Source organism: Erigeron canadensis, chromosome 3 (genome assembly GCF_010389155.1).
Source record: "Erigeron canadensis isolate Cc75 chromosome 3, C_canadensis_v1, whole genome shotgun sequence".
Taxonomy (NCBI): domain Eukaryota; kingdom Viridiplantae; phylum Streptophyta; class Magnoliopsida; order Asterales; family Asteraceae; genus Erigeron; species Erigeron canadensis.
This window is the reverse complement of record NC_057763.1, coordinates 22,478,488-22,491,648: the sequence shown is the minus strand read 5'-3', so window position 1 is coordinate 22,491,648 and position 13,161 is coordinate 22,478,488. Positions and strand designations below refer to the sequence as shown.

At 32.3% G+C, this 13,161-nt stretch overlaps 1 protein-coding gene across 1 annotated transcript; it reads left to right on the top strand.

Annotated features, from left to right (window-relative positions):
• Nucleotides 1-2,193: 2,193 nt before the first annotated feature.
• On the top strand, nucleotides 2,194-6,556 carry LOC122592322 (F-box/LRR-repeat protein 3). The gene is made up of 7 exons (XM_043764524.1): nucleotides 2,194-2,917; nucleotides 3,773-3,898; nucleotides 3,984-4,088; nucleotides 4,483-4,876; nucleotides 5,024-5,153; nucleotides 5,347-5,641; nucleotides 5,891-6,556. The coding sequence occupies exons 1-7, from the start codon at nucleotides 2,240-2,242 to the stop codon at nucleotides 6,191-6,193; spliced, it is 2,031 nt and encodes a 676-aa protein (XP_043620459.1). The 5' UTR covers nucleotides 2,194-2,239; the 3' UTR covers nucleotides 6,194-6,556.
• Nucleotides 6,557-13,161: the final 6,605 nt, after the last annotated feature.

Here is a 13,161-nt window from a genome sequence, read left to right as displayed (position 1 = left end):
ATATATAATAACAAAGTCGGGATTTCGAAATTGAAAAAATAAGCAAAGGATAATCTAGATACTAAACTTCTAGTTACTATTTGAAAGAGCTTAGTGGAAATTTTTTAGCATTAATAAACCCACTCCAATCCAAATCAACCAACCAAAAGCTCCATATTACTTCCAGGTGTGTAATATGTGGAATGATGATGAAAATTTGAGGGAATTAATCACGGTCTGATAGAGATTTTGATTAGTGTTGTATTTGATTTAGATTTAGATTGATTTTGTAAGGATTTTTATTCTTATTATTATTGTCTCGTTGAGGGAAAAAAATTGTAATGGGGGAAAGTGGAGATGGAAGAAGCAAAATAGATAAGGTCAGAGGTCACATAAATTCTAGATAACCTAGAGGTTATTAAGATTTTTTAAAATGTCTTAGCAAAAAGCAAAAAACAAACACCTCTTACTTCACAAACCTCTGACGGAATCAGAGGTCAGAGGTTGCTAAAAGCTTTTTTGAAAAAACAAACATACCTTAAGACTTTTCAATGAGAATTCAGAAAATTTGTTGGACATATTTAATTAACTTAAAACGTAATGATTGAGTTTGTTTATTGAAAAATGATCAAACGATTTTTGTAAAACTATAAACTATAAAGTATATTATTATATATATTTTTTTTCATATTTTCGTTTTGAATGTCAAATACATATATCATTATAGATTTATAGTATTTTATTTTTTATATTTTACTATTATTATTTTAAGATCTCTTTTTTATTTTCGAGTTAAACTTTAATTTTTATCTTTTTACATTCTCAAAAACAGTTCTGTTGGTTCCATTTGAAATTGGGTACATTTTAGTATTGCCTTTCGTTTAACACAATGAAGTTTGTTGAAGTTTATGGTGGCAAATATTGAGATGTAGATAAGAGCGAAAACATTTGTGACAATTAGTCAAAGTGTTCGTACCATCCGGAAAATAGAAAAAGAAAAAAAACGTACCTTCCTCACATATTTACTCCACTGAATAAAATTTGTTATTGCTTGGACAGCGACTTTCTAGCTTTTCCCAAAATAACCCCGTCAACTGATGCCGTCTCTTTCTGTCCTTACGCGTACGGCACTTTCTTTTCTTTTTGAAAATGACATTCATACCCTTGTGACAAACCATCTAGAAACATTCATTTCACTTCTCTTTAATTCAAATAAAAAATTTAGTTTGTTCAAATATAAAAATTAATTAATTACTTCTTTTAATAATATCATTTCATTTAAACTATATTTTATTTTCAAAAAATTTTATATAATTTTTCATTATCATATCTCTACATAATAACAAATATTATTTATAAAATAGTGACACATGCTAACTACCACTACATAATTGGATGATGTCTAATTGCCGATTAATATGTCATCTTATTAATTGATCCATTGACCGTTTAAAGAATTTACATAAAGTAATCATAAACATTATCATTTTAAACTTCGACAAAGTGTTATATATAGATATTTATAAGTGCTTTAATATGTTGCTCAATGGAGATTAACTAAACTTAAATATTTGTTTACACATTATTTTCACATCATTTTTTGTAATTACTTTCATTATACTTCATAAATAATTATAATTATTAAATTGTTTTTTTTAATCAAGTATTTGAGAACTTTTTTCTGCTATAAAAATAAGAATGTAAATTACTCACTTATAAAATAAAAAATTGTTAATTTGTTTAAAAAGAAGTAGATAAAAAATTTCAGGAGATAAAGACAAAAATAATATTAATTCAACAAAACTAGCATTGTGAGGGTAAAGATATGGAAGATGATTCCTTTAAATTATTTAACCAACTTGAGTTGAGTTAGAGAAATCTTGACCTAAATTAAAAATTAAAAGCTAATATTTAAAAATAAAGATAAAAAAAATGACCTATTTTATGATGACTTAAGAGAATCTCCTCTATAAAATATACTCATCACATTACAAAAAATCTTCTAATTATTACTCGTATAACAAAGAAATGAAAAAGGGCAAAGTTGTAATTTACACAATACATTCATTATATTTCTTCCATCATTCTCTCACAACCTTCACTCAGTTATCAACTGCCCAAATAACCAAACCATCTTTTTTTTTCTTGTTAAACGGTTACTTCAAAATCTTCCTCTTTATAATCCCCATTTCTTCATTACATAATTTATACAAAATCTTGAAACCATTCAATCAAATCTTTATATATACAAATAATAATAATGAAGAAACAAAAATGTATCCAAACACAAACCAAGATGAATCCTTTTGAATTATTGTCAGAAGAAATAATTTTCACAATCTTGGATTACTTAAAACCAAACCCAAATGATCAAAAATCATTTTCTTTAGTATCAAAATCATTTTACACAATTGAATCACGCCATAGAAAAACACTCAAACCATTTCCAAGAACCACAAACAATGATCATCAACATAACAAACAACAATTCAAAAAGATTCTAAAAAGATACCCATTTGTAACACATATAGATCTGTCTTTATGTCCTCGAATAACCGATGAATATTTGTCGATTTTATCGGCTTCTTGTGGTCAAGTTTTGAACTTTATTGATCTTTCTAGGTCTAAGTTCTATACCCATTTAGGATTATCAAGTTTGGTATCAAATTGTGTGAATTTGGTTGAGATTGATTTGTCAAATGGTGTACATTTGACTGATAATGCTGCAGCTGCAGTTGCAAATTGCTCAAATTTGGAAAGATTGTGTTTGGCTAGGTGTAAAGGGTTAAGTGATATTGGAATTGGATGTATTGCAGTTGGATGTTTGAATTTAAAGGTTTTGAATTTAAAATGGTGTTTGGGTGTTAGTGATTTAGGTGTTGCTTTGATTGGTGTTAAGTGTAAGCAGATTAAAAGCTTGGATCTTTCTCATTTGCTGGTATACTATACTTCCCTTATATATTTGTTTTTCTTTCTATTTTTGGAAAGTTTTAATTGGGTCTTTTATGAAGCAGTCTCTCTACTCTTGGGTAAGGGTATGACTGTCTAATGGGATTGAGTATCGTTGTTGTCGTGTCTTTCTATTTTTGGTAATACTGATTTACTGACTTATTATTTGTTAAGTTTTATTGGATTATAAGTTATCACATGCTTCATTGCATGATGTGTTTGTTGTCTTTTTTCTATATTGTGCATACTATTTGCAAGTTGTTTAGCTAGTGGTTTTTGTAGTTAAATGAATTGTATTGTAATTTGTAACTTTAAATTGATGAAACTATTTGAAAGTGATAAAGAGAATAATAATAGAAAGGTGTTGTATATTAGAAAATGTAATAAATGTGTGTCAAGCTTGAAATCGGAAGATTTAAGTTTGAGTTTCTTCGAGCCAATATTTTCGGATTAAGGTAGTAGTAAGTTGTTCCGGTTGTGGCAAAAATCAGGAGTTTTAACTTGTTAAGGTTTAATATTTTGGCTTTGATAAAGATAACTTATTTAAACGTGGTGATTTCATTTTAACGTCACGATTAATGATTGAAAGTTTGAAACTGATGTATGTGTATCTTTCATCTTTGTCGGTCATGTTGTTGATGTCGCTATTCCTTTGTATGTTTATCATTCGCTGTTGCAGATTTTTGTATATAGGTCACCTAATATACGGATTAAACAAAAATACGTTTTTTAAAAATATGTCAGTGGGTCCCGCTTTTTCGGTGGAAACTAGAAATTTAGTGATTTCGGGTCTTTTCACTACAATACTGAATTCTCATTTTTTCTTGTTTATATAATCATACAGATCACGGAAAAATGCTTGCCTTCACTTCTGAAGTTGCAATATCTCGAAGAATTGGTTTTAGAAGGATGTTGTGGAATCAACGATGAAAGTCTTGTATCCCTCAAACAAGGGTGGAGGTCACTGAAGGTATATGCTCTTGAAAAACAAACCCAAATGGTATTTTGTTTCGTAAGTCTTACAAGAAACTAACAAGTTCGTACTTATATGACAGACTTTGAATATGTCATATTGTGAGTATGTTACTCATGTGGGATTGTCTTCGGTAACAAGCAGTACCAGTTGTCTTCAGAACCTTAACCTAGCATACGGACCACTAGTAAGTCACATACCCGTTTTACCTTATTGTTGTATGCCCACTGATCGTGTAACGATGGATCAAAAAGGTTTCGACTTTTAAGGTTTTTATCTGAAAGTTTGATATAGTCATGGTGCAAGATATCTATCAGTAGTGATATAAAGAACCAACTTTTCAAGTAGTTGAAAAGATGGTGTTTTTTTAAACTCATTTTGTCGTATAGCTTTGCTTTTAAACCATGCATGATGCACCTAACTGGTTACTCCATCGTCCTAAAATCAAAGAAAAGAGTTTTCTTCCATTGACAACATACAAAATACAGATCACATTAGTTCGTGTCCACATTATTCCTTCATTTATCATACTGAGGGATATTTTGGTCGTTTTACTAATATGAACCTGTGGACTGATTCAGGTAACTCTTGCCATTTCTGAAAGTCTTCAGAAGCTTTCACAGTTGCAGTCAATCCGGTTAGATGGTTCCCAGGTTACGTGTTCGGGACTTAAGGGGATTGGAAGCTCCTGTGTTTTGCTCAAGGAGCTGAGCTTAAGTAAGTGCTTGGGCGTGACTGATGATGGTTTGTCATCTATTGTCACGAAACACACGGACTTGAAAAGGCTAGACATCACATGTTGCCGAAGGATAACTCAAGCTTCAATTGCTTGCATCACAAAATCATGTGCGTCTCTTGTTTCTCTCAAGATGGAGTCATGCACCCTGGTTCCTTCCGAAGCTTTTGTTTTGATTGGGCAACAGTGTCTTCTACTTGAGGAGCTTGATGTTACCGACAATGACATCGACGACGAAGGTATGCTCATTATCAGAAAATGTCTGGATTACCCTTGAATAATTACAACATAAAATAATCTTTACCTCAGTATCTGTCATGACGACAATGTGCAATTTTTCATTGCACCTGTGGAATGCTAATTGTTTACAATGCATTTATATGCAGGGCTAAAATCAATTTCAAGATGTTCTGAACTCTCTGTTCTGAAGCTTGGGATATGTCTGAATATAACTGATGAAGGTCTTATTTTTATCGGAAAAGGATGCCCAAAACTTAAAGAGCTCGATTTATACAGGTTAGCAATGAAAAAGTTCACATAAAAAAGAAAAAAAAAATGAATAAGTTTACTCTTGATGGTCATTATTATATTAGAAGTGGCCCAAAATGACGTAAATTGATGAGTGACCATTAAAAATTAGAACTTTATTCTTATGTGAACTTTGTGTGGCCATCTATAGCTAATTTATGAATGTGTTTTGGTTGTTTAGATCAATTGGAATTACAGATAAGGGCATTTCTGCAGTTGCTCATGGTTGCAGTACCCTTGAAATGATCAACGTTTCTTACTGTGAAAACATCACCGATAGCTCTTTATTCTCGGTGTCAAATTGTTCAAAGTTGAACACTCTTGAAAGCCGAGGATGCCTTCGTATTACATCTTTAGGGCTAAAAGCCATTGCCATTAGATGCAAGCAACTCACAAAGCTAGACATTAAGAAATGCAAAAATGTAAATGACTCGGGAATGATTCCACTTGCTCATTTTTCACAAAACCTCAGACAGGTAAACAACTTCTGCGCTTGTTTACTCATTTATATAGAATTGTTCATTTATCAAAGGATTTTGCTAAATTCAGGTTTTACTAAAATAAAAGGGTCAACTATGATGAAAGTCAACCTAACTGTAATTAAATGCATAAAACATTTTTAATGAAATTTTTATTAAAAAACTAGATAATAATTGTTTATATAGTTGTGTAATCAACTTAATATATTAATTGTTGATTCCAATTCTTATTGTTGTTCTTTACAGATTAATCTGTCATATACCTCCGTGACGGATGTTGGGTTGTTATACCTTGCTAGCCTAGGCTGTTTGCAAAGTATGACAATTCTTCACATGGAGGGTATAACCCCAAGTGGACTTTCAGCTACATTGTTGGGATGTGGAGGACTGACAAAAGTGAAGCTCCAATCGTTGTTTAGAACCTTGTTACCAAGATTAGTTCTTGAGCACTTAGAAGCTCGTGGTTGTGTTTTCCAATGGAGAGATAAAGTATTTCAGGCTGAATTAGATCCAAAATGTTGGAAGCTACAAGCTGAAGATGTTGAATAGGTGTAGTTTTCATTTTATGGCTTCCATCTTCGCTCAATACTTCAAAGAAGTTTCTTGAGATTCCTAAAACCCTTCAAGGCGTGATCACTACGATCACTCCCACTGTGTTTATGATCTAACACGCAGTGAACTATTAGTTAGTGTGGCCTCCTGTACCATATTATTAGAATAAAGCACGGTGTGATCAACAGTAAGGATTTCTAGACCATGTTTGTTTTCCTTTGTTATGTTGTCGCCTTTCTGATGCTCGAAATCTTGGAACTTTTCCATGACGACAACTCAATACTTGTACATATTTGACAAACATGTAGTGTTTAGTGTTCTTACAGTTACTTTGTTTAATGAAGTGCATTGTTCACAGAAGTCCCTATCAAATAAAATGCCTTTTGGTGGTTTGTGTTTCCTTCATCAAAAGCTGCTGTCTATTTTGAAAGGGTGGTATGCAGGGTTTAAATGAGCCAGACTATTCATGAGATACTCGAGGTTGACTTGTTAAAATCTTGAAATTCGTGAGCACATTCGAGCTTGAACTCGACTCATTTACAGCCCCGGGTGATATGCGGTATAAGAAAACTGGGATAGGGGGTAGCAAGTGCATACACATCGCAGACTTGTCAATTCATATATTGTCATGAAACACAGACATAGAAAATCTAAACATCACATAAACTAAAAGAGGATTACAGATTACGATCTCCTACATTCCAGTCTCTCTATGTGACAACCCTAGAGTGAGTGTGAAGTATCATTATTGATCCCTCCTATTTGGGTCTGACTTCTAGTTGACTTTTGCGGGTGTGTAATTTGCTCCTACTGGTCCATTTTAAGCACAGGGAGGTCTTTAAAATTTGGGTTTTTAAAACACCAACAGTTTTACATCTGAAGTCAATTAAGCGATACTCAATAGTCAAACAGAACTGCACCAGACCGAAACAAAGTAGACAACGTACTAGACTTAAGCTGCGACGTTTCAACTTCCAATTAATTTTCTGAAGAGCAAAGATGATCTATCAAAGTTAGATTCAAACTTCAATTTCAAAGAATAGATTAAGATGAAGTGTAAAGATCAAACTCAAATGAATAATAGTAGTATAACAAAGCATTATGTACAAATCCTACAAAAATTATTACAAGTTTTCATACACTAATGTACTAAATCAACCCGATTATCATCAAATCTTCTAGGCAAAAGTCATATCTCAATTCTTTGCTCATGTCCTCCTAAATACCTACCACAGGGAAAGAAAATTTGAGGTTGAGCCAATTTTTCAGTACCTGGATATAGAATGATGCATCTTGTTGTGCGTCTTCATATAGGATTGGTCGCCTTCACACACTATTCAGAAAAAGTCGTGGTCTTCTTTGTAAGTATAGGAGTGCTTCGTGGGATCACAACTCTCAAGATTTCTCCATGTAGGAGTACTTCATAGGATCATTACGCTCATGATTTCTCCGCGTATCTGGGTACCAAGTGACAGGGGAGCAATGTCTAAAATCACTAAATCCTAACATCTTCATAGTTTAACCACACAACTTTTGCAGCCATAATTACTGCCCTATATGGACAGCCTTACCAGGGTTGATGCTCTTGCATAGCTCATTTTCTTCAAAGAATTCTTGCAATAAATCTTGTATCTTTGATATTCTAGTCGACCCATCAACAAGAATAAACTCTTTAACACTACTTTTCAACAATTTTGCAAACACCATAAGCAATCACAGCTTCTGTTGACTCATTGATCATACACACTACATTTAGGCCAGCAATGTTTATGGTGGCCGCATCTTTCTTTGCTTGACGTTGAAATCGTTAAGGGAAGCTGGGATGGTCATGACAATATCTATTACAGTTTCACAAATATATTTCGCCGCAACTTCCATCAGTGACCCTTAAAAGTAATCACAATATTTTGATAGCCATTTGGTTCTTCAATGACCTTAAAAGGACAACTTGTATCGTGCCATCACCCAAAACTCGATCAACCATACATTATGATGCAGCACCATTACTGCTGATGCATATATGGTAAATGGCAAGAGTTTTGTAACTTCAGAACATGTATGACTAGTTTCAATTATTCTCTATATTTTGCTTTGAAAATCAATGTGTTGCATTTAGGATTTTTAGACAGAATGTTTTTTGGGTTCTCAAATGAGTTGAAAGTAACTGTTGGGATGTCCTTGTTTTCAATGATCTCATGAGTCATGACCATAATATGAAATGAATGAAACATAAGAAATATTCAACATATAATTATTAATTACATTATATATTTCTAAAAATATAAAAAGAATTAGAAATACTGTAACAAATATTTGCAAGTCTACTTTTAAATCAATTTATATTCTGTTTTTAAAGTCCTTATGTTGAAAACATTATGCAAAAGGTTATTTAACTAAAAAATAAACAATGTACTTCAATTCTTGCATATCATTTCTAGCTAATTATCCATTTTGATAAAAATAAAATAAAAGAAGCATGATGCTGCTAGAAACATATTTGTTTTTCCTTTAAAATAATTATACTTGTGAATGTAGACTAAAATGTCAGGAAGTTTTTTTATTTTCAAAACGACAAACTATTTTACTCTAACTTTTAAACTACCCATCTACCCGAATGCTTAGATGGAAGTCAAGAGTTCCGGACACCCCAAAAGACATTGGTCTTAGAATCTTGATTATATATAAAGACTCATGTGCCTATTGCATACTTTCTATTTGAGCTCGTAAATTAAGTTATGGATTACCAAGGGAGGTTGGGAACCACAATCGGCATTGACCTTGGAACCACGTAGTCAGGTGTTGCAGTGTAGAAACATAATCTAATCGATATCATAACTAATGCCTAAGGTAATCTAAGAACACCTATTGTGTTGCTTTCACTGATACCGAGCGTCTCATTAGTGATGGTGCCAAGAATCATATCGCCATAAACCGTTCAAATGCTACTTTTGGTCAGTTCATATTTTTCATGATTTTATCTTTCATGTTTTTCACATATTGCTACCTTGCCTCACTTGATTGATTAACTTCTAACCAATGAGCAAATAGCTCAAAGATACAAATGTATCTCACCGATGCAAGATCCAGGTTCGAGTCTTGCCGAGGATGCAGAGTTGTATTCCAACTAAATGTTGTGTCTTTAGGCAGTTTAATTGGGAGATTTTCCTTCTACGAGGTATTGAGGGGTGAGGGAGCTCTCTAGTGTAGACTCGGTTAAAACAACGTAAGCTAGATCCCTTGTTATGAGCAAATGATTCACACTTTTCCAAAAAAAAAATTTTTTGATTAACTTTTAGATTTTTAGATGCAAAGAGGTTGATTGGCAGGATATAATGATCCTAATTAAAGTACAAAATAAGGTGAAGTTATGGCCTTTTAAGGTCATCAATGATTCCATTGAAATGCCATAAGTTGTGGTTACATGTAAAGAAAACCATTTGAAGAAAAATTATCCACTTTTTTTTTTAACAGTGAGTTAGTGGTTAATATTTAGTAATTAGCATTTTATCAAGATGAAATTAATTTTTTTTAACGTGCTATTTGTTAGTCATTAGTTTTTTCCAAGTTCATAATTAAACGTCAAGATTTGAACCCGAGATTTTTAGAGAAGTAAAGCCTATCACCTCTCCTTGGAACACTATTAATAGTCAATTATGGTTAATCATGGAACACTATTATGGTTAATCATGGAACACTATTATGGTTAATCATTGTGGGGAAGACTAGAGAAGAAATCAAAGAAGGATATGACTGGAAATGAAAAGGCTACGCGAAGATTGAAAGGTGCATTTGAGAGAGCAAAGTCAGCAAAAAGAATTCTGTCATATGCTATTCAGCCTCCAATTGAACTAGAAAATCTAATAAATTATGAAAAGAAATTACTAGTTGTTAGTAAACCACTAAACTTGGCCAAAAATCATGTCATTGGTTGGACTTCTACATCTACTCTCTTTATAAATTACGAACCCATTGTTTTCCTTATAAACAGCAAAGTTTATGATTAAGAAACCCAATAACCCAATTTAAAATATTAATTCGAAAATTTAAAATATAATAAAATTAGAATTAGATATCCATTTTCAATAATCAATTATCCCAACAAGGTTTTTTTTCTCCATTTTCTTTTGTTTAACTTCGTTTATGTGTTTGTGTTTGTGTTACAAAAAGTCAATAAGTGTTCACTAAGACTATCTTTAAATTTTTAGTTTTTTTTTTTCAACTAGGAGGAAGATGATCCTTATATATTTAGATCACTATAGTGGCAAGAAGTTAGGTTGGAGCAAGCAGAGCAAGAGCAAACTCAGACTAAAAGATTTATGCATGATACAGTTATAAGTACTTATTTATACAGTAACACCTTAAAATTTTTAAGGTAAAGAAATTAACCATTTTTTATAATTTTAGACATTTAATTAATTTCCTAGTATTTTATTTTTAAATATGTGGTTAATTTAATTGGAACTTTAGCGGATAACGGATAAAATACCCACAAATATGAGAAAGGGGCGTGGCAAGCCCATGAAGTGCCAGCCAAATTCTTCTCCTATGACTCACACTTCCATTTTGCTCTTCACCATTTTTCATGCAACTTCTTCTTAATTCTTCCAAATCAAATCTAATTTCCTTCAAATTCAAGATAGAAGTTATAATAATAATCATCACCAATAATCCTCATCAAGCAAAATTGAAAAGTTAGGGTTTGAGGGTTTGTGGTGGTGGCCGAAAATATAAGGGAAAAAGGGAATGAATTGTGAATTAAAAACCCTAATCTATTATCTTCCATTGTAGAGGTATTGATTTCCGTTAATTGAGTTTTTCATCTTTCTTTTGAATTAGGGTTCATGGAGTGAACCAACTTGGGAGTTTTTGCTAGAATATAAGTTATGGTTAATTTTCCCCAATTCCTTAGATAACTTAGTTTGTCATTGAGTTATGTGTTGAGTTTGATTATGAAATTGATAAGTTCATGTGATAATTTTAGTTTATGAGAAAAGATGAGTTTTTACTAGTTATTGAAATGTTGATGAAAATGGTAGGTTGAACTACCTAGTGTTATTGTTGAGAATGAAAGTAATTCGATGACAAATGTGTTGGGTTTGAATTTAGAAAGGCTAGTGATTAAGTATGACTAGGTTGAGCTAGTCAAGTTGTGAATGTAAACTTATGCACTTATATGTTATGATCATAGGTTGAAGCTTGTTTGTGCATTATCGTTTTAGCGTTTTTGTTTAAGTTACGGAGGAGGTGAGTATATTTGCATACCTTTATGTATACATTGGGCCAATTGACCACATTATGTTGAAGCTTGTTTATCCATGTGTGGTAATTGATTTGGCGTAGGCCCATTTTGGGGCATAGTGTTTATGAGGCCTAAGAACCTCCGGGGCCTAAGAATCCCGATAGTTGATTTGTTATGAGGCCTAAGAACCTCCGGTACCTAAGAATCCCGATAGTTGTTATTGTTATGATTGTTTAGCTTATATGGATCCATGTATAGCGTTTAGTGTGCAAGGTGAGTATGTAAATGTGGCATGACGGTGTCATAGGTTACATGTAATAATCCTTGTACTTTGCCCTCCTTCGTGTTCATAAATGTATGCAAGTATATTCACTAAGCCTTTGCTTATATTTTAGTTGTTTATCTTTTATAGGTAGTTCCGGAAGAAGGAATTGGTTGTTGATTTAAAGCTTGAAGTGTTAGAAGTAAAGGTTTTTGCAAGACTTGGAGGTATTTAGGTCATTCGTGGATGAATGACAATCTTTTGGTTAGAGGCTTAGAAATCCCTCCCTTCGTGGCTCTTGGTACATTTAGTTTTGAAGGTCGTACTTTTGTAAATTTCTGTAACGATCAAGTGTAAAGCTTTTGGAAGTTTGGATAGTTGCATATTGGATGAAAATGGTGTCAAAATGGGTAAATGACCCATTGATGGTGTTTACGAGATTTTAAACAAGTTGATGTTGTAATTAAGCTTTAAAATGTGTCTAAATAGTTGGAATTTCTGGAATTGAGTTTATGAAAGTTGGTCAAGTGAAATTCTATAGTTTGAAGTTTTATCAAAGTGCTAAGTTGGTGATTTCTGCCCAGTTCTGGACCAGAAAGATCCCACTGCGGCGCAGTGAGAGTTGTCCAAACCCACTGCGATGCAGTGGGGAGTTGCTGTAAAAAAAAAATTCTCGTGTTTTCAGTTATCGATTCTAGTCCTTTTATGTACGTTTTGTGTACGAGTCATTTCCCTACAAAATTAATACATTAATTACATAAATATAAATACAAAAAGACAGAGATAAATAAAAGACATATAAAATTTAAATGTGTGGGGACGAGTTATATGCGGTGTGCATTTTGGGTAACACAACATGAGACCACAACTCCCACCAGTTTATTCATATTTTTAGCACCTTTTTTTTTAAATCGCAAAAACTTCTATTGTATATTTGTATGTATTTTCACATACTTTTAAAATTCATTTACATGTGAACGTCATAAAAGATCACGTTGTAGGATTTTTTTAAAACCTTATGTATTAACGTTTGTTTATGTAAATAGAAATGTAAAGAAATTCATTCACAAGTGAAATGATTGTTTTATTTGATTTAGTTTAATAATTTGTTTTAATTGAACCAGATACTTATATAAATTACTAAGAAATCACCTCTTATATATGATTGGGGTAAACGAATATTTTTAAAAAAACTTTATATGTAAAAAGACTAAAGTAAAACCTATAAGTTATCAAGTTATAATCTTTAGTGTTATGTTTGCTATTGGGGATATCAACGACAGTATTGGGGATGTTTGATATGGAGCTTTTAGGAGCTTCAAGTTTCAAACTTTTAAGAAAATGCTTCTAGTCAATAAAACGTCTTGTTTGGCAGAAAGATCTATAAGCTTTTAAATGATTTGAAAAGCTCTTTGATGAAACACTAAACCTACTCTTACTCCTAGCGTTTGAGGAAAAACTACA

Coding starts and splice junctions, on each gene's coding strand:
- LOC122592322 (XM_043764524.1), top strand. CDS start 2,240: ATGAAGAAACAAAAATGTATCCAAACACAAACCAAGATGAATCCTTTT. Junction 4,877..5,023: donor CAATGACATCGACGACGAAG/GTATGCTCATTA, acceptor ATTTATATGCAG/GGCTAAAATCAATTTCAAGA. Junction 5,642..5,890: donor TTTCACAAAACCTCAGACAG/GTAAACAACTTC, acceptor TGTTCTTTACAG/ATTAATCTGTCATATACCTC.